Genomic DNA, 24029 nt, shown 5'->3' with positions numbered 1-24029 from the left:
TTCAGTGGTGGTTAAAGTGGCATCGGGAGAAGGGAGAAGGAACCAGGATATCTCACCCATCTTGATACCCATTTCAAAGAAAACAAATAATGCCATCCCTTTGACTGTTATACAGAGGCAGAGCCATAACCAAAGAGCAACCTGGGGCTCTTCCCCACTGCTTGATCATTTAGAATGCACAGAGATGTAAAATAATGAGCATCTACTTGGCCAGAATAATGAAGCTTCCCAAAAGTGGGTGTTCATCCCAGCACCCTCTCCCCCATGAGCCACGTATGAGCTGCATTGTGAATTACCCTGTTGATTTAACAGATACCAAGATGACTGGTTACAGACTCTGGTTAGAAATCCACCTCTTGGGGCGCCTGAGTGGCTCAGTGGGTTAAGCCTCTGCCTTCAGCTCAGGTCGTGATCTCAGAGTCCTGGGATCGAGCCCCGTACTGGGCTCTCTGCTCAGCGGCAAGTCTGCTTCTCCCTCTCTCTCTGCCTCTCTGCCTACTTGTGATCTCTGTCAAATAAATAAACACAATCTTAAAAAAAAAAAGAAAGAAAGAAATCCACCTCTTACCCTCAGTAAGTGTTCCCTGCTAATGTTCCCCTGTAGAAAGAGTGTCTTTGACCCCAGCTGCTGAAACTAAATCAGATTTATTTTTGGTATAAAAGATTTTTAGCCCCAGACCCTCCTGCTTTGCTCCTCTCTCAACCCCTTCCTTCAACCACTTTTAGGTATTGATTTCCAAGGATTGGTGCCGATTAGTGGTGCTGGGGGGTTGGCACATGGCCTCAAGCAGCCTGATCTCATGGGTGGGTTGCTCAGGCTGGAACTTGAGCACCCAAGGATCCTTGATGATGTCCAGGATGGTGGCCCGTTTGGTGGCTTGGCGTAGCGTCTGGAGGACCACGTTCTAGGGCAGGGGAAAGAGAGGTCTTGGCTGAGCTCGCCCCCCATTGTGCCACACGGGCAGTGAGCAGTTGGACCTAAGAGAGAAGCAGGAGAGCCCATCACACCACTCTGGTGAAAGGGAGTGTGGTCCTGATTTTATCTGGAAGAGCCAGGCATTTAACTCTGTGGAGGAGAGGGAAAGGAAGGGTACCTTGGGGGAAAACTTGCATAATCCCTTTCTGGCCTAAAGAGACAGAGGCTAAAACCTGCTTAGGGCTGTCATGTAAGGTGTGGAGCCCAGGGGTGTCCCTTTTAGCTCCCTCCCAGTTAACTCCTCTAGGGCTGGGGTTAAAGTATGAGATGGATCTTGTGGGGAAGAGCCTCCCCCAGGGTGGGGAGGCCTGGAATGGGTCTTCCCTCCCTGTGGGTCATCCCTTAGGCCTCAGCCCTCCTGGGGGAGCCAGCACCTTGCACTCCTGGGAGATGGAGTAGTTAGATGGAAAAGTGACCTCCTTTTGAGTCTCTTTCAGCAGCTTCTTGAGATTGGTGTCATCAAAGGGCAGCCGGGCGACCACTAGAGTGTAGAGGATGACACCCATGCTCCAGGTGTCAGACAGGAAAGGGTTGTAGGGCAAGCCCAGCAAGATCTCCGGGCATGCATAAGCAAAGCTGCCACAGTAGGTCTGGCTGAGGTGGTTTGTAAAACAGTTCATTTGGCGGTAAGAAGGGCTACTGTGCACTGTCTGGTTAGAAGGCACCATCTTGGCGAAGCCAAAGTCCGATATCTTCACATTCTCCCGCTTGTCCAGCAACAGGTTCTCCAACTTTAAGTCCCTACCGCAGCAGAAAGGCTGGGGGTCAGGCTGGGGAGAGGGCTTAGTATTAGACCGGGAGCTGAAGGGCCAGGGGTCAGAGGCTAGAGATGGAAAAGGCAAAGTGGAGAGAGGTGCCCTTAGGCGGACACAGGGAAGAGAGGAGGAGCCATGGAGTCGTGAGCAGAGCCCAAAGGTGAGAGAGGATGGTACCTGAGGACCACGGGGGGCTCGTCATTGTAGTTCACAGTGCCGTGTTCACAGTGGGCGCTACAGAAGTGTTCTTGAGCAGAGAATTTAGATAGAGGGGATGAAGGGGCCTAGATAACTGAGGAAGGCCAAGGGAGGAGAAAAGAAGGCAGAAAATGGGAAACATGCATGAAACCCCCTGGAGAGCCCAGGGGCCCCAGCCTGGTGGCAGCACCCTCACCGGTGCACGATGCCCTTGCTGTGCAGATAGGCGATGCCCAGGGTCATCTGGGAGAACCACTTGCCAGCAAGGGGCTCAGAGCAAGCCCCGTAGCGCTGGATCCACTCCAGGACATCCCCGCCCTGAGCCAGCTCCAGAATGATGTACACTCGGGATGTGGTTTCGATGGCCTGGTAGAAGTTGATGAGGTACTTGTGCCGCAGGACCTTCATTACCTGGCCCCGGAAGAGGGACCCATCAGACCTGGGAAGGGAGAACCCTGGCTGTGCTCCCAGCCCTCCTCCTGCTGTTCTAACTAACTTAGAACTTTGCAAGAGGATTAAGCTCCAGAGGCCTGCATGGTCTGTGGGCAAACACTATGCTTTGGACTTTTACTTTGTGAGGGGCTGGAGGTGAGTGGGTGGGTGGAAAGAGGTTGAATTTCCATCAAATCATTTTCCATCTGCTTAGGAAGACATTCAGCCCTGATTGGGAGGGGGTGGGGTGGGGTGTTTTGTCTCCTCCCCCTCCTAACATAGCCCTTCTGAGAAGTCTTAAGCAGCTCGGTATCAGTTCCCTTTTCCGGCCCCCTTTCCAACCTGTATCTCACGGGGCAGGAACTTGTTAAGATAGTCCTCAGAGGCCTTCTTCTTTGAGATGATTTTGACAGCCACCATCACCTTCTGCTTTGTGTAGTAAGCCTCATACACCGTCCCATAGGAGCCATTGCCAATGACCTTGCCCACCTCATAACCATAGTCCTCCATGACAGAGCGGTAGGCTGAAGTGGGTGGTGCTACCTCCGAGGTGTCTCCCTTCCCCATGGTGTTGGGCTTGCTGAGAGCAGGGAACTTTGCTACTTAAAAGCCTATTATCTGCTCAGAAAGCCAACCTTGAGCCACTGAGGGCTAGGGTACCAAAGTGAAGTCAGTCTCTGAATGCTTGCCTATATAGTCACACAAGTCTGGGATGCTGGGCTCAACTCTCCACTAGGAACATGGAGGGGGAAGAAGGGAGCAGCAGTTCTTTTTGTCACCACTAGCTGTTGTTGCTTCTTTCTCCTCCTGGTTACGGAACTCCCCAGGGTCCCATGTTCCACATACATCACAATTCACCTTCTTTCCACCACTGGCCACAAGGCTTGAGAATGGTGCACTGTGGAACATATTCCTGGAGACAACTTCTGCAGTCTGGTGAGACCCCCTATAGATCTAGTCGAACAAACATGTTTATTGAGTATCCGCTGTGTGCTAGGCCGCATGCTGAGTGCTGGGATAAAATCGCCAATAACACCCTATTCTCCTAGACTTTATTATCCAGAATGAGAAACACACATGTTAGAATATTACAGAGAATTACAAGGCATTGTAGAAGCCTATTCTAAGGAATCTTAACCTTACAGTGTTTTTTTGTTTATTTGGCTTAAAGCAACCACCACTTTTTTTTTTTTTTTTGCAAATTGAGCTGGGCTCAGTTGGGTGGTTCTTCTGGTGGTCTCATCTTAGCTGGGATGGTTTGTTTCTGCCGCATATGGTCTCACCATCCAGCCAGACTAGCCAGAGTTCCTCCACATAATAGCACTGATTTCTTTTTCTTTTCTTTTGCTTAAAAAAAAAAAAAATTACCATGTAATGTATTATTTGTTTCAGGGGTACAGGTCTGTGATTCATCAGTCTTACACAATTCACAGCACTCACCAGAGCACACACCCTCCCCAATGTCATAACCCAGCCGCCTCATTCCTCCTGCCCCCTTCCCCTCCAGCAATCCTCAGAGTAGCACTGAATTTCAAAAGGAAAAAAAATCAGAAATTGCACGATCAACTACGCCTAGGCTCCAAAATTGCAGAGCATCACCTCCATACCTTTATACAAGTAAAAACAGTTACAAGGTTATGAGATCTCAGATCGAAGGGATGGAAGAGACTCCACCTGTGAACCTTGAAATGCATTCTTATCTTGCTTCCCATGACCCTAAGTTCTGTAGTTTTCCTCTTATCCCTCTAGCCATTCCTCAGACTTCACTGGAGCCTTATCTTCTCTATTTGTCCCTTCATCGTATCCTGCCACAGGCTTTACTTCCTCTGGGCTTTATGTTCTCCTGTTAGGATCTCACCCATTCCCAACACTTTAGTTATTAAATCAGTGCTGACTGCTCCTAATCTCCTGTCTACCCCAGATGTCCTCTGTACTTCAGATCCGCATCCAGTAGCTTACTGGACATCACATGGACAGGTCTTTCTCAGGTCTCTTAAACTCACCATGTCCAAAATTGAACTCTTTATGTTCTTGGCCTAGACTGCCTCTTTCTGTTAAGTTTTTTTTTTTTTTTTTGGGGGGGGGGTAAGATTTTATTAATTTTTTTGACAGAGAGAGAGAGCACAAGTAGGGGGAGAGGCAGGCAGAGGGAGAGGGAGAAATCGGAATTCCAGCAAAGTGGGGCTTAATCTCAGGAGCAGGGGATCATGACCTGAGCCGAAGGCAGTTGCTTAACCAACTGAGCCACCCAGGCGCCCTCTGTTAAATTCTACAGTCGTCTTCAGTTTACACACCCAGGTGTCATCCTAGACCCTCCCCTCTGCCTCCTAATTATCTTTAATAATATATTCCGGCCTCTTGAAGTGGCTGCCACTTTGGTCAAGCCTCCATCAATTCTAGCAAGCTTTCTGTTCCCCGCCAGTGTTCACCCTGAACCCCAAAGCATAACACTTATTTTACTCCCACTTAAAACAATTCATTGTCTTCCCCAGTCTCAGGATCAAGTCCAAATTCTTTTATATGGCTTCAGCATCTGACCCTGCTTACCTCTCCAGTTTTATCCTTTTTTTCCAAGATTTTTTTTTTAATTTGACAGAGAAAGAGTATAGATAGGCAGAGCTGTAGACAGAGGGAGAGGGAGAAGCAGGCTCCCCGCTGAGCAGAAAGCCCAGTGAGGGGCTTGATCCCAGGACCACCTGAGCTGAAGGCAGATGCTTAACCAACTGAGCCACCCAGATGCCCCCAGTTTTATCTTTTAAAATACATGCAGTGCTCCAGCCAAACAACTACTTTTCCTTCATTGTTCCCTCTGTCCTGGCAAACCCCTACTCTTCCTTGAGGACTTAGCTCATGAGCTATTTTAAGGACACCTTTTACTGACTGCTCAAGCCCAAACTTGATGTTCCTCCTTCCTGGGTGCTCCCAGAGCCTGAGTACTTTCTCTGTCACCACATCTAACATAGTGTCTGTAATTGTGTTTTTTCTGCTTGCATCTCCCGCTAGGGCTGTAAGGGAGGTCAACTGACAAGAAGAGGGAGATGAAGTCAGAGGTTTGAGAAGAATGGGTTGTGGAGAATGGAAGAGAGCTGATCTGGAAAATAAGCAGGATCACTGGGCAGCACTGGGGTCCAACTGAAGTTAAAAACATAATTTATAGACACATGATTTTAACACAGTGTTAAGATTTTTTTTAGTATCTTGGGTATAGGTGCTTGAATATTTTTTAAAAAGATTTTATTTATTTGACAGAGCATGCACAAGCAGGGGGAGCAGCAGAGGGAGCAGGAGAAACAGGCTCCCGGCTGAGCAGGGAGCCCCATGCGGGGCTCAATCCCAGCACCCTGGGATTATGACCTGAACCGAAGGCAGATGCTTAACCGACTGAGCCACCCAGGCGCCCCATAGGTGCTTGAATATTGACAGATGAACCCAAGATTAAGGTTTCCCCGGCTAGCTGGAATGAAAGAATGGAAAAGAGGCATCAAGAACACAGGCAAGAATGTGGCTGAAATGATAGAATGCAGAATCTAAGCCACATGGGTTCGAAAGACAAGCTAGAAAAAGGTCAGAGGGACAAACGGAGGGGTTGCAGTTCTCCATGAAACAAGAACAAGTCTGGAGGGAATGACGGAGGACAAGAGATTGTGGTCTCTTGCTAGAGGGGTTACCTGGATATAAGACTTGCGTGAGCAAGGTGGGAGCATGGCACGCAGGGAAAGAACAGGAGAAGAATGAGATTTGCTGTCTTACAAAAACAATTCCAACAACAGATTATGCAGTAGGCTACTGGTAAATTCCTACTTATGAACAGCCTGCTGATCCTGCTGGCAGGGTAATTACAAAGTTTGTTGGAAGCTAGATCTACATTCTCACACTAGCAAGATGAGTTGTCCAGGGCATACCGTGGTCAGGAAGTCCCCCCACCCCCAGCCCTGTCCATCTGCTCCTCTGGACAGGTGGCTTGGTGGCAGCTCTGTCCTCATGTCCAGTGGGTAAACCAGTTCATTTGAAAATGTGTATTAGGCTGCCTACTTTATACAAAAACACTGCTAAGTCCTGAGGATATCAAGATGGATAAATTACAGTCTTCCTAGGGGTAGTTAGTAATTAGCAAGAACGACAGACACATAAGTAAAATAACAGTACAGTGAGATAAAGTGCTATAAACAAAGACTGGAAGATGTAAAGGCAGGCTTTATAGAAGAGGCATTTGCACTGTTCAAGAGGAGTCTCCAGGCACATAAATAGGGAAAGAGACTGGGCTGTCTAGGCCGAAGGAATCGTATGAGGCTTGCAGGCTTGAGAGAACATGACATTCAAGATTCTAATTTGAGGGGCGCCTGGGTGGCTCAGTGGGTTAAGACGCTGCCTTCGGCTCAGGTCATGGTCTCGGGGTCCTGGGATCGAGTCCCGCATCGGGCTCTCTGCTCAGCAGGGAGCCTGCTTCCCTCTCTCTCTCTCTCTCTGCCTGCCTCTCTGTCTACTTGTGATCTCTCTCTGTCAAATAAATAAATAAAATCTTTAAAAAAAAAAAAAAAAGATTCTAATTTGAATCCAGAATAGGGTTCCAAAAGGGTAATGTACCTGGAGAAGTAATAAAGATCCAGGTCTGAGAGGCCTCATATACCAAGCCTTTGGAGTTTCTCCTGTGTATTCATGGTCAAATTTTGATCAAAATGGTCAAAGTCCAGGCCTGTTAAAAAACCATGATGCCTAGTCACCTCCTGATTTTGTGGACCCAGAGCTTTAAGATCCTGATTTTGTGGACCCAGAGCTCCTTGTTTTTTTTTTTTTTTTTTTTTTTTTTTTTTTTAAGATTTTATTTATTTGTTTGACAGAGAGAAATCACAAGTAAGCAGAGAGGCAGGCAGAGAGAGAGGAGGAAGCAGGCTCCCTGCTGAGCAGTAAGCCCGATGTGGGGCTCGAACCCAGGACCTGGGATCATGACCTGAGCTGAAGGCAGCGGCTTAACCCACTGAGCCACCCAGGCGCCCCTTTTTTTTAAAGACTTATTTATTTATTTGACGGAGAGAGAGAGAGATTACAAGCAGGCAGAGAGGCAGGCAGAGAGAGAGGGGGAGAAGCAGGCTCCCTGCTGAGCAGAGAGCCCGATGCGGGGCTCGATCCCAGGACCCTGAGATCATGACCTGAGCCGAAGGCAGAGGCCCAACCCACTGAGCCACCCAGGCGCCCCGAGCTCCTTGTTTTTAATAAGCTTCTAGCCGAATGTGATACACACCAAGATTTGAGAACCACTGTTGCAGGGAATAGTATATACAGTGTGTAGATGTATGAGTCTTCACAGCAGCAGATTGGAAAATGGACCCAAGAGGGGAGGTGCCCAGGAGACTAGCAAGGTGGTTGTCGTGGTAGTTTAGGTCAGAGAGGATGGGATCTGAACCAAGGTAGCCATGGAGGGCAAGTATTTGGAAGATATTGAGGAAATAAGCAGCAGGGGGGCTTGACAGCATTGATCTGAGGAGGCTGGTGATTGGGATGGGAGAGTGAGAAACAGTCCCAGGTCTCTGGCTTCTCTAAGTTACTTTTCTAATTACAAAATTCACTGATTTAGCTAAAAACTCAATCTCCTACTTCCTAGAACCTCACCTCCTCCTCCTGCAGAGAGGAGGGCTAGGTCAGAAAGGGTAGAAGAGGGTAAATGGAGGACTTTTCAGGTCAGAAGCCACTTAGGATTTTTTCCCTGTACTAGATACGTCTTTCCGCGGGGAAAGGGAACCTTAAGTCTGCATCCTTAAATGTTGCCTCCCGCTGGCCAAAAGGAAGTCACTGCTCCTGGGTCTGATCTTCAAAATTCCCCTAATGGCAGACGCCCTCGAAGTAGCGGAGACAGGCAAAGGTAAACTTTTCCAGAATAACCTTCAATACGAAATTAAGCTCGAACGTACACAGATAAATACGAACAAAAACAAAGAAAGAGTCGAACGTATGCCCAGATTCTTTACCTAAAGTAACAATAACCCTGTCAGGCTGCCCAACTCACCAGATAAAAGGGGTGACACCCTGTCTCTTCTGCCTGCCTCCGCACCAGACCTGGCTCGGGCTTGCCTAACTTCGAATATGGGATGGTCGTTATATGGCCAGGGAGGCCTCCGGTGCAGCCCCGGGAAAATATTTTTATTCATATATTTATTTTTCGGCGGAAGACCATTCGTGACGGATTGGGAGAGCAGTGAGGAGAGATCCAGACTCCAGGAACCTTGCACGGACCGTGCCAGAGCTGTCCTAGCACAGTGACACCCAAAGTCTCACTCCCCCGCCCCCCATCGCCCCGCCCGGGTTGGGGCCACCGACCGCCTCTCGGAGCTCGCCCTCTGCAGTTGGGGGCGAGTCCGATTGGTTCAGCTAGCAAATGCTCCGGGCGTCCGCTAGGTGTGGGCCCAGCCACCAACCCGGCTCCGTCTCCGGGACAGTCACTGGACGCGGGCGGCGGACGCGGCTCCCGGGCTTCCGCCCGGGCCCCAAGTCTCCCCGGGGACGGGCGGGAGGCCCAGCAGCGACTCTTACCCCGAAGGGGCGTCCACGGCCGCGCAGCCTGGCCTCAGCTGTAGCCCCTGCCCGAGAAGCCGTCGGCCGAGCTGCGCCGCGGCCGCAGTGGTGGGGGCGTGGTCCCCTCTCCGCTCCAAGCTAGGAGCTTTCCGCCGGGCTGAGGCCCCGGAGGGAGAGGCGGAAGTGGTAAGACTGACGTGTCCTGGGCTGCTCTGCACATCGCCAGTGGGGTGGCCCCGCCGGAGGAGCGGACTAGCCGAGCCTTGCGGGCTCTCCGGAGCTGGGCCGGCCTCCTGGCTGGAGAAACCTCTTCGAGGAGCCCCTCACTCAGCCGAGTGCGGTGTCCCGCGTGCTGCGGCCGCAGCCGCTGCGATCAGGCGCCGCGGCGGCCAACCCCGTGGAGGTCGGTCCTCAGGTCCTCTCCGGGCTGCCGCTCCGCGCCGCTCTGGGGGAGACCCGGGCAGGAGCCCAAGGGCAGCTACGGGGCCGCGGAGGCCGCGGGCGCCGCGGAGGCCAGCCCTACCCGATTGGTGAGGACCCCGCTGGTGTCGCGGGAAGGTGCCGGAGGCGCGAGGCCGCGTGGTGTTGTCATGGAAACGGGCTGGGCGCGCTGGGAGGTCCAGGGCAGGCGGACTGTGGGACGGGGACCCCAGATCTAGAGGACGAGAGCGCAGAGGCGGACAGAGACAGGATTGTATTGGGGTCGGGGGGCGGCCTCCCGAGGGAGGGTTTGAGCGGCCAGGGGGAGAGATTGGAGCTATGGGGCTTCGTTTCGAAGGACCTGAGCTGGGGCGTCAGGAGTTGATCCCTGCTTTTCATAACTGCAGGATTCCCCCAAACAGGTTCCACTGGCTTAAGGATGACAGTCCCAGGGCAGCCGCGGAGTTGGAGCTGCCAGTGGTTGCCAGTCCTGATACTGCTGCTGGGCTCAGGTTATGAGCCAGGGGTGGAAGGTGTGACACACTACAAGGCCGGTGACCCCGTCATTCTCTACGTCAACAAAGTGGGACCCTACCACAACCCTCAGGAGACTTACCACTACTATCAGCTTCCGGTCTGCTGCCCTGAGAAGATCCGTCACAAAAGCCTTAGCCTGGGTGAAGTGCTGGATGGGGACCGAATGGCCGAGTCTTTGTATGAGATACGCTTTCGGGAGAATGTGGAGAAGAGAATTCTGTGCCACATGCAGCTCAATTCTGCACAGGTCAGCCTCTCTGCATTGGCGAGTGCTTCGCCCTCCCTCCCAGGGACTCATAAGAGTGCCTCCTAATTTATGGTTTTATAGCACCTCTATGGAAATGACCCGACTCGATTCTAACTACAACCCCACTGGTAGGCAGGACTCGTGGTATTATTTGCATTCAGTTGAGGAAGAAACATACTTGCTCATAAGAGACTTTTCCAAGACTGCGTGGATATTGAATTACAGAGGTGACACTAGAGCCCAGAGCTCCTGACTCCAAGCCGCTTATTGGTAATAAGGTCCCACCTGTGTCACTGCTGCATAGTTGTTTCCTTCCATACCTACTTACTGGCTTTCTTAACTAGCTCCTTTACACTCTTATCTTTCCCGTGATGCTTTTTTCTTTTTTTTCTTTTTTAAAGATTTTATTTATTTATTTATTTGACAGAGAGAGAGATCACAAGTAGGCAGAGAGTGAGACAGAGAGAGAGAGAGAGAAGCAGGCTCCCCGCTGAGCAAAGAGCCCGACGCGGGGCTCGATCCCAAGACACCAAGATCATGACCCGAGCTGAAGGCAACGGCCTAATCCACTGAGCCACCCAGGCGCCCCCCGTGATGCTTTTTTCTTTAGCAGATCCTATCTTAGGGCACTTTTCTTTAGTTTACCCAGACTTTCCTCCACCTTGCCTTTCTCCTTTTTCTACACCTTAACCCCTATCAAGTCATATTGCTCTCTTTGGAGAATCCTAGCATACTAGGGTCTAACCCAGTGGTTCTTAACAGGGGGCAGTTCAGTTTGTCTCTCAAGGGACATTTGGCAATGTCTCCTAGAGATCATTTTGATTGTCACTGTTGGTGGTGCTACTGACACCTAGTGGGAAGGAGCCAGGTATGGTGCTTATTATAGTGACAGGACAACTCCCTGCAATAAAGAATTATCCAGCCTCAAATATGAGTGGTGTCCAGGTTGTGAAATCTTGCTCTAACCCTCTGCCTGGGGAGGCCGTGTCTGACTCCTGACTTACTCTTTGTAGGTGGAACAACTTCGCCAGGCCATTGAGGAACTGTACTACTTCGAATTTGTAGTGGACGACTTGCCAATCCGTGGCTTTGTGGGCTACATGGAGGAGAGTGGCTTCCTGCCTCACAGCCACAAAATAGGGCTCTGGACCCATTTGGACTTCCATCTAGAATTCCATGGAGATCGAATTATATTTGCCAATGTCTCAGTGCGGGACGTCAAGCCCCACAGCTTAGATGGGTTACGACCCGATGAGTTCCTAGGCCTCACCCACACATACAGTGTGCGTTGGTCTGAGACTTCAGTGGAACGTCGGAGTGACAGGCGCCGTGGTGATGATGGTGGTTTCTTTCCGAGAACACTGGAAATCCACTGGTTGTCCATCATCAATTCCATGGTGCTTGTGTTTTTACTGGTGGGTTTTGTGGCTGTCATTCTCATGCGTGTGCTTCGAAACGACCTGGCTCGATACAACTTGGATGAGGAGACTACGTCTGCAGGTTCTGGTGATGACTTTGACCAAGGTGACAATGGCTGGAAAATTATCCATACAGATGTCTTCCGCTTCCCTCCATACCGTGGTCTGCTCTGTGCTGTGCTTGGTGTGGGTGCCCAGTTCCTGGCCCTTGGCACTGGTGAGGTGATAAAAATTAATCAGGGATTTCTCTCAAGGGGTAGAACTAAGCAGGTGGTTTGTTCTGGAAAGATCTGCAGATCTTCTCTTCTGTCCAAGGTGAGGGGCAGACCGAAGGCGGGGTGGGGTGACCTCAAAAGGGAGGTGTATGGGGCACCTGGGTGGCTCAGTTGGCTAAGCATCCAACTCTTGATCTCAGCTCAGGTCTTGATCTCAAGGTCATGAGTTCAAACCCGGCTTTGGGCTCCATACTGGGCGTGGAGCTTACTTGGAAAAAAAAAGAAAGAAAGGATGTGTATATTCAGCTGTGGGTTTGCTGGACAACAGAATTAGGGGATTTTTTTTCTGGAGACCTTGGGTCTGGGTGGAAGGGACCAATTCCTCTGAAATTGCCAGAAAAGGGAAAGACTAGGACTTGACACAGGCTTTCCACTACCACCCTGCAGGCATTATTGTCATGGCGCTGCTGGGCATGTTCAATGTGCACCGTCATGGGGCCATTAACTCGGCAGCCATCTTGTTGTATGCCCTGACCTGCTGCATCTCTGGCTACGTGTCCAGCCACTTCTACCGGCAGATTGGAGGCGAGCGTTGGGTGTGGAACATCATTCTTACCACCAGCCTCTTCTCTGGTGAGGACTGCCCTTTCCCTGGTGGGCTGGCCTGGTGGACCGATTTGAGAAACTTAGAACACATTGTGGAACCCGGAATAGAGTGCTTCAAAGCACTCTATTTTTATTGCATCAAAGCAATAAAAATATGCAAAACAAAACCATTCAGAAGACAAGAATGCATTTCTTTTGCAAAATGTTCTAGGCAGCATGGTAAGCACTCAACACCCCTTCCTCTCATTTAATCCTCACAGTAATCCTATGTGAAGGTAATATTGTCCCCATTTTACTGATGAGGAAAATGAACTTCTGGCTGGTTAAGTAATTTGCCTGACATTACACTCCTAAGAGGGAGTGGAGCAGGTTTCAGACCTAGGCACCGTGACTCAAGATCCCGTATTCTTGACCATTACATCAAGAATGAAATAACACTCTTTTGGGAACTTATTTTTTGATACCCCCCCCCCTTAAAGTAATTTTTTAAATTTGGAGGTGGCTACCCGACTCTAGCCTTACAAGCCAGTTCGTCCTTTCAAAGGCAGTAATAGTGTGCATTCTAAGCCTTTTGTGTTCCCAATCCTGATTTATATTTTATCACATTTATGTTTGAACCAGAGCTTTCTGAAAACAAGGCCTTAATCCAAAGGGATGTCTCATGCTAGGAATCCTGGATAGGATACCACAGAGGGATAGGGCCTTGGAGGCAGGTGGATTGTGTTACTCTTAGATCATTATGTAACAGCGTTAACAGTTGCCTTGTTCTTTAATGATAATGGATGGGGGAGGGGATGTTAAGATAAGGAACGGAAACAACGGGCTATGGCAGGGCAGAGGTCTGCCTGGGAGCAGGATACTTCACACCCTTTCTCCCTGTCAGGGCTAGTCTAAGTGGGTGGTCCCAGGGATGCAACTTCCCCCTGCTGACCCTCCTTCTGGGGGCCCATCCCTGCAGTGCCTTTCTTCCTGACGTGGAGTGTGGTGAACTCGGTGCATTGGGCTAATGGTTCGACACAGGCTCTGCCAGCCACCACCATACTGCTGCTGCTGACAGTTTGGCTGCTGGTGGGCTTTCCCCTCACGGTCATCGGAGGCATCTTCGGGAAGAACAATGCTAGCCCCTTTGACGCACCTTGTCGCACCAAGAACATCGCCCGGGAAATCCCACCCCAGCCATGGTACAAATCTACACTCATCCACATGACTGTTGGAGGCTTCCTGCCTTTCAGGTATCCTCCCTTTATGCCATGGCCATCACTCTCAGATTCCTGACTTTTCCTTTCCCAGGACCCTAACCCAACAAGAGTGATAATCCCTGGTTCAGCTTTACCAGTAAGAGATCATTAAATGGGTCCTCCTTTCTCCAAGCAGGACTCCGCTTGAAGCAGTTCATAGGTGAGGGTGTCTCACTTAGGAAGCTCTCCGGAGACACTGCTCCCTTTCACCATCTTTCTGGTTTCTGACTTTAGTGTCCACAGGCAGCACGTGGTGCTTGAAGCCCACGTCATTGCTTTTTCAATCTGTTGAGGACCTCTAGTGCCAGGCAGATGATACAGCAGAAAATCAAACAGGCAAGATCCTTGCTCTGAACGGATGAGGGCAGATGTTCTTGAAACGACTGCAGCAAGTCATGGGTAGAAGAGTCCCCATGGAGCCAGGCACTCCAGGGAGGGACTGGAGCAGACCCACTTTCCACAGTGACCCGGTACCACGGAGGGGTGGTGGCTGGGTGTGGAGCTGGCACTGTGCTGGGGGTGCACAGCCCTTTAATGCGGTGTGTTGTGTCTTCTCTTCACAGTGCCATCTCTGTGGAGCTCTACTACATCTTTGCCACAGTCTGGGGTCGGGAACAGTACACTCTGTATGGCATCCTCTTCTTTGTCTTCGCCATCCTGCTGAGCGTGGGGGCATGCATCTCCATTGCGCTCACCTACTTCCAGTTGTCTGGGGAGGATTACCGCTGGTGGTGGCGATCTGTGCTGAGTGTTGGCTCCACTGGGCTCTTCATCTTCCTCTACTCCGTTTTCTACTATGCCCGGCGCTCCAACATGTCAGGGGCGGTACAGACAGTAGAGTTTTTTGGCTACTCCTTACTCACTGGTTATGTCTTCTTCCTCATGCTAGGCACCATCTCCTTTTTTTCTTCCCTAAAGTTCATCCGTTATATCTATGTTAACCTCAAGATGGACTGAGTTTTGAGTGACAAAATTATTGCTCTTCTCTCCCATTCTTCACGTCCAGAGGCCCACTGATCTTTCTTACCAACGTCTCTTCTAATTGACTGAATTGTGTGATGGCATTGTTGCCTTCCCCTTTGCCCTTTGGGCCTCCTTTCCCCCGGAGAGCCTGAAAATTACAAATCTCTATTATATAAGGAGTATATATTTGAACTTTTTAAGTTGCCTTTAGTTTTCGTCCTGATTTTTCTTTTTACAATTATCAAAATAAAATTTATTAAGAAAAAGGATCCTGTAGTTGGGGGGTTGATCTGGAAATAGGAACTCAAGCCGTGCCGTTAGGGGCACTGTCCCTTAGGAAGCCGGGTCGGCCGCGGAACGCACGGAACGCGAGTTCTCCGCGGAGCTTGGGAACTCTCGTCCCGGAGAAACTGCGGTGCCCGGGCCTGTTTCCGCGGAAGGCCGACGGAAGTGGCGAAGCCGAAGCTCCCAGTGGAAAGCGAGTTGAATCGCCGTGGCGACGGGAGGGGCGCGGAGCAACGCCCTTTCCGCCGGAAGCGGGTTTCAGGGCTTCCACGTGCTGTCCCTCCCCCCTCCCGACCCAGTAGCGGCGGCTCGGCCGCTGCCATGGAGCCTGGCGGGCTGGAGCAGATCCTGCGGGAACTGCTGCTGCCGGACACCGAGCGCATCCGCCGGGTACGGGACGGGGGGGTGAGGGGGATCGGACCGGGACGAACGGGAGGAGGTGGTGGGAAAGCCCCGACTCTGACCCCGGGACTCCTCCCAGGCCACCGAGCAGCTCCAGACCGCTCTTCGGGACCCCGCCGCCCTGCCCGCCCTCTGCGACCTGCTCGCCTCGGCGGTCGACCCTCAGGTGAAACGCCTGCCCCTGCCCGCGGAGCGTCCCTTAGTACGCCACCGGTCGAGCCCCAGCTTGCCCCCCTGCGGGCCGCCCAGCCCCTTCCTGCCCGGACCCTCACATGCGTGCTTCCTCGTCCCAGATCCGCCAGTTCGCGGCCGTGCTGACCCGCAGACGACTGAGCACCAGCTGGCGACGGCTGGCGGCTGAGCACCGGGAGAGGTGGGCGGGGCCAAGGGCGGGGCGGGGCCGGGTGGAGGCGGCTCCAAAGCGGGCCAAGTACCCACACCTGCCATCTGTGTTCCAGCCTCAAGTCCCTGGTCCTGACTGCCTTTCAGAGGGAGACCGAGTGAGTGCCTACCTGCCTCCTCTTGGGATCCTGACCGACTCCAGGCTGAGACCCTCTGTGGATTTCTGACATGTCTTTCAGCTCCGGACAGGGCCGGGGAGGGGAAAAGATGTTGTCTGTTCTAAACCAAGAGTGGAGCAAGGATTTTAAGATTGTTGAAGACTAAATTTCATGAGAATGGGTTGTGATGGTCTCCTAAACCCGAATCAGGAAAATGGAACCGAAATTCAGTCTGCGTGATTTCAGGCTCACCAGACTACACACCCACCTTGCTGCTGGTCTCCCTGTGAGCCACCCTCATATGTGTCCCAATTTGGCAGACCTTCTGCCCACACTTAGAGGTTTCTGTCCTGGCCACCTCATGGAGGCAGGCCCAGCATGTGCTGGGGAGGGTACTGGAGAGTGATTGGGGGTCAGGGGCAATCTCTCCTGTTTGCAGGCACTCTGTGAGCCTTAGCCTGGCCCAGCTCTCAGGCACCATTTTTCGAAAGGAAGGCCTGGAGGCCTGGCCTCAGCTCATGCAGCTTCTTCAACACAGTACCCACAGCCCCCGTATCCCAGAGAGAGAGGTACTAGCACATGGTGGGTGGGTGGGAGGGAGGAAGGGAGAGGGGGACTGAGCGGCTGGATAGACCATATAAGCTTTTCTCTCTCATCCCCTACACCTGGATAGATGGGGCTTTTGCTGCTAAGTGTGGTGGTGACCTCCCGGCCTGAGGCCTTCCAGCCCCACCACCGGGAGCTTCTTCGGCTTCTGAATGAGACCCTTGGTGAGGTGGGGTCTCCTGGGCTCCTCTTCTACTCCCTGCGCACTCTGACCACCATGGCCCCTTACCTGGGCACTGATGATGTGGTGAGATGTGGGTCCTCCCCTTCCCTGGCTCCCTGTCCTCAGAGCTTCCGTGTCCTCACCCTTGCAGGATGCAGAACTATTTCAGAGTCTTTCTCTGCCATTTGTCGTCCCTAGCAATTGAGAGGGGATACTGCGGGTGGCTGTACCTGGGCTCCTGTGTCCAGGCTTTGAGGATGCAGCCAGCTTTTGGGGCCTGGGATGAGTGAGCGTGCATTATGCTTTCTGCCCTCCAGCCTCTTGCACGGATGTTGGTACCCAAGCTCATTGTGGCCGTGCAGACTCTGATCTCTGCAGATGAGGTGAGGACAGCATTCGGGCAGGAGCTCTGTTTTGAGGAGAGTATAGGCGCACAGGGCCCGGTCCACTGAAGTAACCCATGGTAACCCTCTGACTTGTTTGACTGGCTGGCAGGCAAAGGCTTGTGAAGCTGTAGAGGCCTTGGATGAATTGCTGGAATCAGAGGTGCCCATCATCACCTCCCACCTCTCTGAGGTCCTCACATTCTGCCTGGAGGTGAGCCGGCGTTGGGCATAGCCTCTGCTGCTTGTTTTGCTGGGAGTTCCCTTGCCTGTCTCTGATTCAAGTTTGTCTCTGGGCAGGTGGCTAGAAATGTGGCTCTGGGTGATGCGATACGCGTACGGATTCTCTGCTGCCTCAGTTTTTTGGTCAAAGTCAAGAGCAAGGTGAGTACTTCATGATGCACATGACTGCACCCCCATTTCCATCCTTGGGCTAATTTCTGGGACATTCTGTTCATCTCAGGGGTATCTTGCAGTTTTCAAAACTTGATCTGGCCTCACTCCAGCTCCTGGCTGGAAGTTTGGGAGTTTCCTGCTGGACCCTTTGTGGCCTAGGAGGCTGGGATTTTTTTTTTTAAGACTTATTTAATTTTATTATTATCATTTTTTATTTTATTTTTAAAGATTTTATTTATTTGACAGAGAGAGATACCGTGAGAGAGGGAACACAAGCAGCTGGAGTAGGAGAGGGAGAAATAGGCTCCCCACCAAGCAGGGAGCCTGATGCAGGGCTCGATCCCAGGACTCTGGGATCATGAACTGAGCCGAAGGCAGATGCTTAACAACTGAGCCACCCAGGAACACCTATTTATTTATTTTAGAGAGCTGTGTGCACATGAGCAGGGGGAGGGACAGAATGAGAGGGAGAGATAATCTCAAGCGGATTCCCTGCCAACTATGGAGCCCAATGTGAGGCTTGATCCCATGACCCTGAGATCATGACCTGAGCCAAAGTTAAGAGTCAGATGCCTAACATACTGAGGCAGCCAGGTGCCCAAGGCTGGAATTTTTATTGTGAGTCCATCTCGGGAGCAGATTCTCAGGGACGTGGTGTCACCTTCCCTTTCAAGGCCTTACTGAAGAATCGTCTCCTGCCACCCTTACTACACACCCTTTTCCCCATTATGGCTGCTGAGCCTGCCCTGGGCCAGCTGGATCCTGAGGACCAGGATTCGGAAGAGGAAGAGCTGGAGAGTGGGCTGGTAGGAGAGACTCCTAAGCACTTTGCTGTACAGGTGAGATGTGCAACAGGTTGGGGCAGGCGGTTAGGTCGCTGTGGGGCAGAGATGGAGTCCAGCAACGTCTTCCTGATCTCTTTTCAGGTCGTGGACATGCTGGCACTACATTTGCCCCCGGAGAAGCTCTGTCCCTTGCTGGTAAGTATGGCTCTGTCCTCCCGGTGCCCTTCCCTCTCCCTCAGTGTGCCTAGTTTCCCACCACTGAGGCTTTTTGGGCCCTGGCAGGTGTGGAGGGCTGCGGCAGGAGTGGGCAGACTTGGACCAGGGTTTCAGCAGAGAACCATCCGTTCCCCTAGATGCCTGTGCTGGAAGAGGCCTTGCGGAGTGAGAGACCGTATCAGCGCAAGGCTGGCCTCCTAGTGCTGGCCGTGCTGTCCGATGGAGCTGGTGACCACATCAGGCAGAGGTGCCTGTTCCTCTGTCCTAGAGGGAGGGCGGGCCATGGGGAGGACCACCGCACGGCCCATGATGGTCCTAGTCTCTCACGGCTGTTGGAGCTTAAGTATGGGGAGCATTTCCCCTCACAAGTACTCTGGTTTGAAAGATAATTGAAATGGCTACCTCAGCTGTGGAGAGCAGGGGGCGGTGTCTGCTGTCAGTGACATTGCCCTGGTTTCACCCGGGAAATAAGGGGCAGGGCTCAGTCTAGGGCTTTCTGGCCCCGCCCCTCAACCAGCATCTGGCTTCCGCACCCCCAGGCTGCTGTCCCCACTGCTGCAGATCGTATGCAAGGGCCTGGAGGACCCATCCCAGGTGGTCCGCAATGCTGCACTGTTTGCCCTGGGCCAGTTCTCGGAGAACCTCCAGGTCAGTGAGGCTGAACGTGGGCGGCCACCCTAGCAGAGCCCCACCCGTCCTCAGGACCAGCTTCCCCTCAGCTTCATCTCTTCACCCATCCCTGCCGCCACTGCACTTAGTGGGGTGCTTTGAGGGCACAACCCTGGTCAGCTGACTCGGGGCCTCCTTACCCCTCCCCCAGCCCCACATCAGCAGCTATGCAGGAGAGGTGATGCCACTGCTCCTTGCCTACCTGAAGTCGGTGCCTCCTGGGCACACAAACCACCTCGCCAAGGCCTGCTATGCCCTGGAGAATTTCGTGGAGAACCTAGGTAGGTGTGGGAGGGAGGGGACAGAGCTGTCACTTTGGATGAAGGGGGCGGGATGTGCTACCTGCGGCAGGGAGAGGTGTGTGGCAGGCTTCCAAGGAGCCCTGGGCTGGATGTTAGAGGTCAGCCTGGAGGCAGGGGGCCCCCAGAAAGTAGGAGACCTGGGCTATTTGTTAGAGGCTTGCCCTTTCCCACAGGGCCCAAGGTGCAGCCCTACCTTCCAGAGCTGATGGAGTGCATGCTGCAGCCTCTGAGGAATCCCAGCAGCCCCCGGGCCAAGGAGCTGGCTGTGAGCGCCCTGGGAGCCATTGGTGAGGAGAAGGCTGCGGGTACTGGGTTACCCTACGGAGCCTATGGCACGTGGTTCCGGTGATTCTCATTCCAGCTCTGATTCTGTCCTTCTGTCTCTCAGCCACAGCTGCGCAGGCCTCCCTGCTGCCCTACTTCCCCACCATCATGGAGCACCTGCGGGAATTCCTGCTGACAGGCCGAGAGGACCTCCAGCCTGTGCAGATCCAAAGCCTGGGTGCATAAGGGGCTCAGGCAGGGCTCCCAGTGCCGGTGAAGGGCCAAGGGGTTCATGAGGATCTCTCCCAGGCCAGCACAGATATCTTCCCATCCAAGGAGGCACTCTTCCTACTGTACCCAGAAACCAGTGGGATTGCTCAGTTAACCCCCAGCTGCCATCTTCGGTCCCCCAGGTTTTGGCCTTGTATCTGTCTGGCTCATGGTTGCCTCCTAGTACTAACCTGGCCCTTGTACCCACAGAGACTCTTGGGGTGCTGGCTCGAGCAGTGGGGGAGCCCATGAGGCCCCTGGCTGAAGAGTGCTGCCAGCTGGGGCTGGGCCTGTGTGACCAGGTAGACGACCCTGACTTGCGGCGCTGCACGTGAGTGAGCCTCCGTCCTGCCCCCACCCCGTGCCTCCTGCCTGCCCACTGGATCCCCAGCCCTAAGCCTAGAACCCAGTCCTGTGGTTCTGGACCGTGGGTTTCCCCGGGCTTCCTCATTTTGTCTGGCTCCGGCAGGCGGGACTGTACAGCTTCCACCTGCCTCCACCAGGTACAGCCTATTTGCAGCCTTATCAGGGCTCATGGAGGAGGGCCTGGCACCCCACCTGCCACAGATCACCACGCTCATGCTGTTGTCCCTGCGTTCCACGGAGGGCATTGTGGTGAGCAGAGAATGGGTGGGCGGAGTTGGTTCAGGAAGGGCAGCCCTGGGGTGGCAATCATCTGGGCACAGCTGAGCCCAAGTCCCTGCTGCACCTCCTCTGCCCAGCCTCAGTATGACGGAAGCAGCTCCTTCCTTCTGTTTGACGACGAGAGTGATGGGGAGGAAGAGGAGGAGCTCATGGACAAGGATGAGGAAGAGGAGGATGACTCTGAGATTTCAGGGTGCGGAGAGGTGCCATTCTGCTCAGAGGAACCCTGGCTTTGGGCAAGGGCCCTGTGCTCCTGCCCCCGTAGGTGCCTGATCACTGCCAACCCCCACCTTACTGCAGGTACAGCGTGGAGAACGCCTTCTTCGATGAGAAGGAAGATACCTGTGCTGCTCTGGGGGAGATCTCAGTGAACACCAGGTGAGCCTTGGCCCTTTCCTGACACTGGGAACCCCACCGGGGAGCTCCTTCCCCATGGCTGTGTGCCTATCCACAGTGTGGCCTTCCTTCCGTACATGGAGAGTGTCTTTGAAGAAGTATTCAAGTTGCTGGAGGTGAGAGGGCCAGCAGACGGAGCAGGTGGGGTCCCTGGGGTGAGGGGCCCTGCATTGGCCATGACCACAGCAGGCCTGTCCTGCACGTCCTCGTCCCGCAGTGCCCTCACCTGAACGTGCGGAAGGCAGCCCATGAGGCCCTAGGGCAGTTCTGCTGTGCGCTGCATAAGGCCTGTCAGAGCTTCCCCTCGGAACCCAACACCACAGGTGAGCAGCAGAGAGTGGGGCCTCCAGAAACCGTGGACAGTGGGGTGGGGGGTGGGGGAGGGCAGGGCCTAACCGGGGCCTCAGCCAATGATGTCCCCAGCTCTGCAGGTTGCCCTGGCCCGGGTGGTGCCATCCTACATGCAGGCAGTGAGCAGTGAGCGGGAGCGCCAGGTGGTGATGGCCGTGCTCGAGGCGCTGACGGGGGTGCTGCGCAGCTGCGGGCCCCTTGTGCTGCAGCCCCCTGGGCGCCTCGCTGAGCTCTGTGGCATGCTCAAGGCCGTGCTGCAACGGAAGGTGAGCGGGGCAGGTGGGCTGCAGGGTGAGGAGCTGGCCTGGCCGGAGGCTACAGGTCCAGCCTCTCCCCACCTCCCCATCATGGAGAGAAGGGACCAGAGAGCCCAGGCTGAGCTAAACGCTCCTCCTGCAGACAGCCTGTCAGGACCCTGAGGAGGAGGAGGAGGAAGAGGAGCAGGTGAGAGTGCGGGAGGCACACGGTGGGAGCAGGCTGTCCCTGGGGTATCGGCAGAGCAGGGATGGACAGTGTCCCTGGGCTTGGCCTCAGGGAGCCAGGTCTGCTAAAAGGTTGGTTATGGCTTTGAATAATGCATCCCTGCTCCCATGAAGGCAGCGGGGGTTCTGGAAAAGCTTTCTGCAGGTGAGGGTCTGGGGGCAGGGAGGGTGGGATTGAGAGGGGAGAGGAGGCTCACCAGGAGAGAAAGCTGGGCTTCACAGGAGCCCAGCCTGGCAGGGCCCAATCCCATCAACCCAGGGCCACCCCTGGGGGCCACCTATGGCGGTGGCAGAGCACTGGGTGGGGCGTGGTCCCTGCAGCAGAGCTAGCCCCGGTACCCTAGCAGGCCGAGTATGACGCCATGTTGCTAGAGCATGCTGGAGAGGCCATTCCTGCCTTGGCCGCTGCAGCAGGGGGAGATGCCTTTGCCCCCTTCTTCGCCAGCTTCCTGCCATTGCTGCTGTGCAAGACGGTGAGTGCTCTGCACCCTGGCCTCCAACCCCATCCTGCCTGTGTGCCCAGTGCCTGGCCCCACCCTGACTCGCACTCTTCCCCCCACCAGAAACAGGGTTGCACCGTGGCAGAGAAATCCTTTGCTGTGGGGACGCTGGCAGAGTCCATTCAGGGCCTGGGTGGTGCTTCAGCCCAGTTCGTGTCCCGGCTGCTCCCTGTGCTGTTGAGCACCGCCCGGGAGGCTGACCCTGAGGTGCGGAGCAATGCGGTCTTTGGGCTGGGTGTGCTGGCGGAGCATGGGGGTCGGCCTGCTCAGGAGTATCCTCGGGCTGTGGGGGGCGGTGGGGGCGGCCAGTGGGGAGTGGAGAGTATCCCTGGGGCTCCAGGATGGGAGAGGTCTGCCGTGGGCCTGTTCCTTGACTGTGGAACCAGATACTTCCCCAAGCTGCTGGGGCTGCTGTTGCCCCTCCTGGCACGGGAGCGCCACGATCGCGTCCGTGACAACATCTGTGGGGCACTGGCCCGCCTGCTGATGGCCAGTCCCACAAGGAAACCAGAGCCCCAGGTGAGGGCTGGGGGCAAGGCCCAGAAGCTGCGGGGGCGGGGTGAAGGAGACAGAATAGCGGTCTGAGGCCTCTCTGTGTCCAGGTGCTGGCTGCCCTGCTGCATGCCCTGCCCCTTAAGGAGGACTTGGAGGAGTGGGTCACCATAGGGCACCTCTTCAGCTTCCTGTACCAGAGCAGCCCTGACCAGGTGAGTTGGAGGGGAGCTTCACGCTCCAGCCAGAGGCAGGCTTGGCCTCCCTTATAGTTGACGCAGTCACAGCCTAAACTGCTCTTGGACACTCCTGTGTCCTTACTCTGCCAGGGTCGATGGCCGGGCCCCCCTCACAGCGCAGCAGTTTTCCCTCGGGAGGCCCCATGCTCCCTGGCCCTGTGCATCCTCTGGTGGGAGGCAGAAGTCACAGCTTCCCTGGGCTGACTTCCTACACTGGGGTTCCTTCCTACAGTGTTCCTCAGAGCATGGACATCTCTGGGCCACCCTCCCTGTCCTTCCAGTTAGAGCAGCTCTGGTTTCTGAATGCAGTTCATCTGCACCAACCAGCTAGGTTTGGACTTGGGTGCCCACATTCCTGTGTCGTTCACCTCTGTCCTGCACCTTCAGAGCCTGCTGTGTTGGTGGACCTCCTCTGAGTGTCTGGGCTTTTGGTCACCATCTGTCTCCTTCAAAGAAAGAAATTACTCCCACCATGTTTCATGGGTCCTTCTTGGGTTTCCCAGTTGTCTCAGATGTGAAACAGTGTCATGTGTATATTCCTAGCAGGAGACTCCGGCTCTCCTCGGGCCCAGGGCTGCTGGCACTCCCAAGTCAGCCTGTTTCCCCCGCCCCACAGGTTGTAGATGTGGCTCCTGAGCTCCTGCGCATCTGCAGCCTCATCCTGGCTGAGAACACTATCCCACCAGGTGATTGGGGTGGCAGTGGGCAGGGTGGGGGGAGGTGGGGGCCAGCTAGGGACCTGCAGGCCAGGCCTCCCCGTTCTCTCTCTCTCCGCTCTCCACACAGACACCAAGGCTACACTGCTGCTGCTCCTGACCTTCCTGGCCCAACAGCACACTGACAGCTTCCACTCGGCCCTGGGCTCACTGCCTATTGACAAAGCTCAGGAACTCCAGGCCACCCTGGGCCTCACCTAGACTGGGGGCTGCAGCCGGGCCAGAGAGAGTAGAGCCTGCCCAGGCCCCAGGACCACCTCTCAGCCCTGTTTCAGCTCACGCCTTACCAAAGATTCTGGGCCTCATACCTACTCGGGAGTCTCAGCCCCGCTTGCTGCCTTATGGGGGTGTCTCTGGGGCTGGGTCTGTTAACGCTGTGGGACAGTGCAAATGGAGTCTTGACATCCTACCCCAATAAAGGCAGTTTGGTTACTGCTTGACCGGTAGCTCTGAGA

General features: G+C 54.1%; 3 protein-coding genes across 10 annotated transcripts; 2 read left to right on the top strand and 1 right to left on the bottom strand.

The window, feature by feature from the left end:
* Positions 1 to 629: 629 nt before the first annotated feature.
* Positions 630 to 8987, bottom strand: TSSK4 (testis specific serine kinase 4). Of its 4 annotated transcripts, none has more exons than XM_047736925.1 (4): positions 8887 to 8987; positions 2126 to 2340; positions 1351 to 1717; positions 630 to 905 (listed from the first exon to the last, which is right to left on the bottom strand). In XM_047736925.1, the coding sequence occupies exons 2-4, from the start codon at positions 2335 to 2337 to the stop codon at positions 723 to 725; spliced, it is 762 nt and encodes a 253-aa protein (XP_047592881.1). In that variant the 5' UTR covers positions 2338 to 2340; positions 8887 to 8987; the 3' UTR covers positions 630 to 722. The 4 variants fall into 4 exon arrangements, with proteins under 4 accessions (XP_047592881.1, XP_047592882.1, XP_047592880.1 ...); XM_047736926.1 differs by having other exon boundaries at positions 2126 to 2368; positions 8887 to 8952; XM_047736924.1 differs by lacking the exon at positions 8887 to 8987 and adding an exon at positions 2704 to 2971 and having other exon boundaries at positions 630 to 978.
* On the top strand, positions 8918 to 14781 carry TM9SF1 (transmembrane 9 superfamily member 1). Of its 3 annotated transcripts, none has more exons than XM_047736902.1 (6): positions 8918 to 9054; positions 9711 to 10072; positions 11086 to 11707; positions 12153 to 12338; positions 13270 to 13543; positions 14113 to 14781. In XM_047736902.1, the coding sequence occupies exons 2-6, from the start codon at positions 9728 to 9730 to the stop codon at positions 14504 to 14506; spliced, it is 1821 nt and encodes a 606-aa protein (XP_047592858.1). In that variant the 5' UTR covers positions 8918 to 9054; positions 9711 to 9727; the 3' UTR covers positions 14507 to 14781. The 3 variants fall into 3 exon arrangements, with proteins under 3 accessions (XP_047592858.1, XP_047592857.1, XP_047592859.1); XM_047736901.1 differs by lacking the exon at positions 8918 to 9054 and adding an exon at positions 9263 to 9398; XM_047736903.1 differs by lacking the exon at positions 8918 to 9054 and adding an exon at positions 9263 to 9398 and having other exon boundaries at positions 9696 to 10072.
* Positions 14782 to 14820: 39 nt separating this feature from the next.
* IPO4 (importin 4) lies at positions 14821 to 24020 on the top strand. Of its 3 annotated transcripts, none has more exons than XM_047736891.1 (30): positions 14821 to 15187; positions 15279 to 15365; positions 15493 to 15572; positions 15658 to 15699; positions 16139 to 16268; positions 16373 to 16552; positions 16786 to 16851; positions 16964 to 17065; positions 17152 to 17235; positions 17922 to 18086; positions 18174 to 18227; positions 18386 to 18495; positions 18788 to 18896; positions 19069 to 19198; positions 19393 to 19506; positions 19608 to 19721; positions 19964 to 20084; positions 20257 to 20368; positions 20476 to 20591; positions 20699 to 20776; positions 20853 to 20910; positions 21012 to 21117; positions 21218 to 21411; positions 21545 to 21589; positions 21972 to 22100; positions 22191 to 22399; positions 22514 to 22646; positions 22730 to 22834; positions 23475 to 23544; positions 23645 to 24020. In XM_047736891.1, exons 1-30 carry the CDS (start codon positions 15119 to 15121, stop codon positions 23773 to 23775), a joined length of 3243 nt encoding a protein of 1080 aa, XP_047592847.1. In that variant the 5' UTR covers positions 14821 to 15118; the 3' UTR covers positions 23776 to 24020. The 3 variants fall into 3 exon arrangements, with proteins under 3 accessions (XP_047592847.1, XP_047592846.1, XP_047592844.1); XM_047736890.1 differs by having other exon boundaries at positions 14976 to 15187; positions 21545 to 21584; positions 21970 to 22100; XM_047736888.1 differs by having other exon boundaries at positions 14976 to 15187; positions 21975 to 22100.
* The last annotated feature ends 9 nt before the right edge of the window (positions 24021 to 24029 follow it).

The sequence above is a fragment of the Lutra lutra genome, chromosome 7, assembly GCF_902655055.1.
Source record: "Lutra lutra chromosome 7, mLutLut1.2, whole genome shotgun sequence".
Lineage (NCBI taxonomy): Eukaryota > Metazoa > Chordata > Mammalia > Carnivora > Mustelidae > Lutra > Lutra lutra.
Note: the sequence above shows the minus strand (reverse complement) of the source record. Positions and strands in the feature narration are given on the sequence as shown.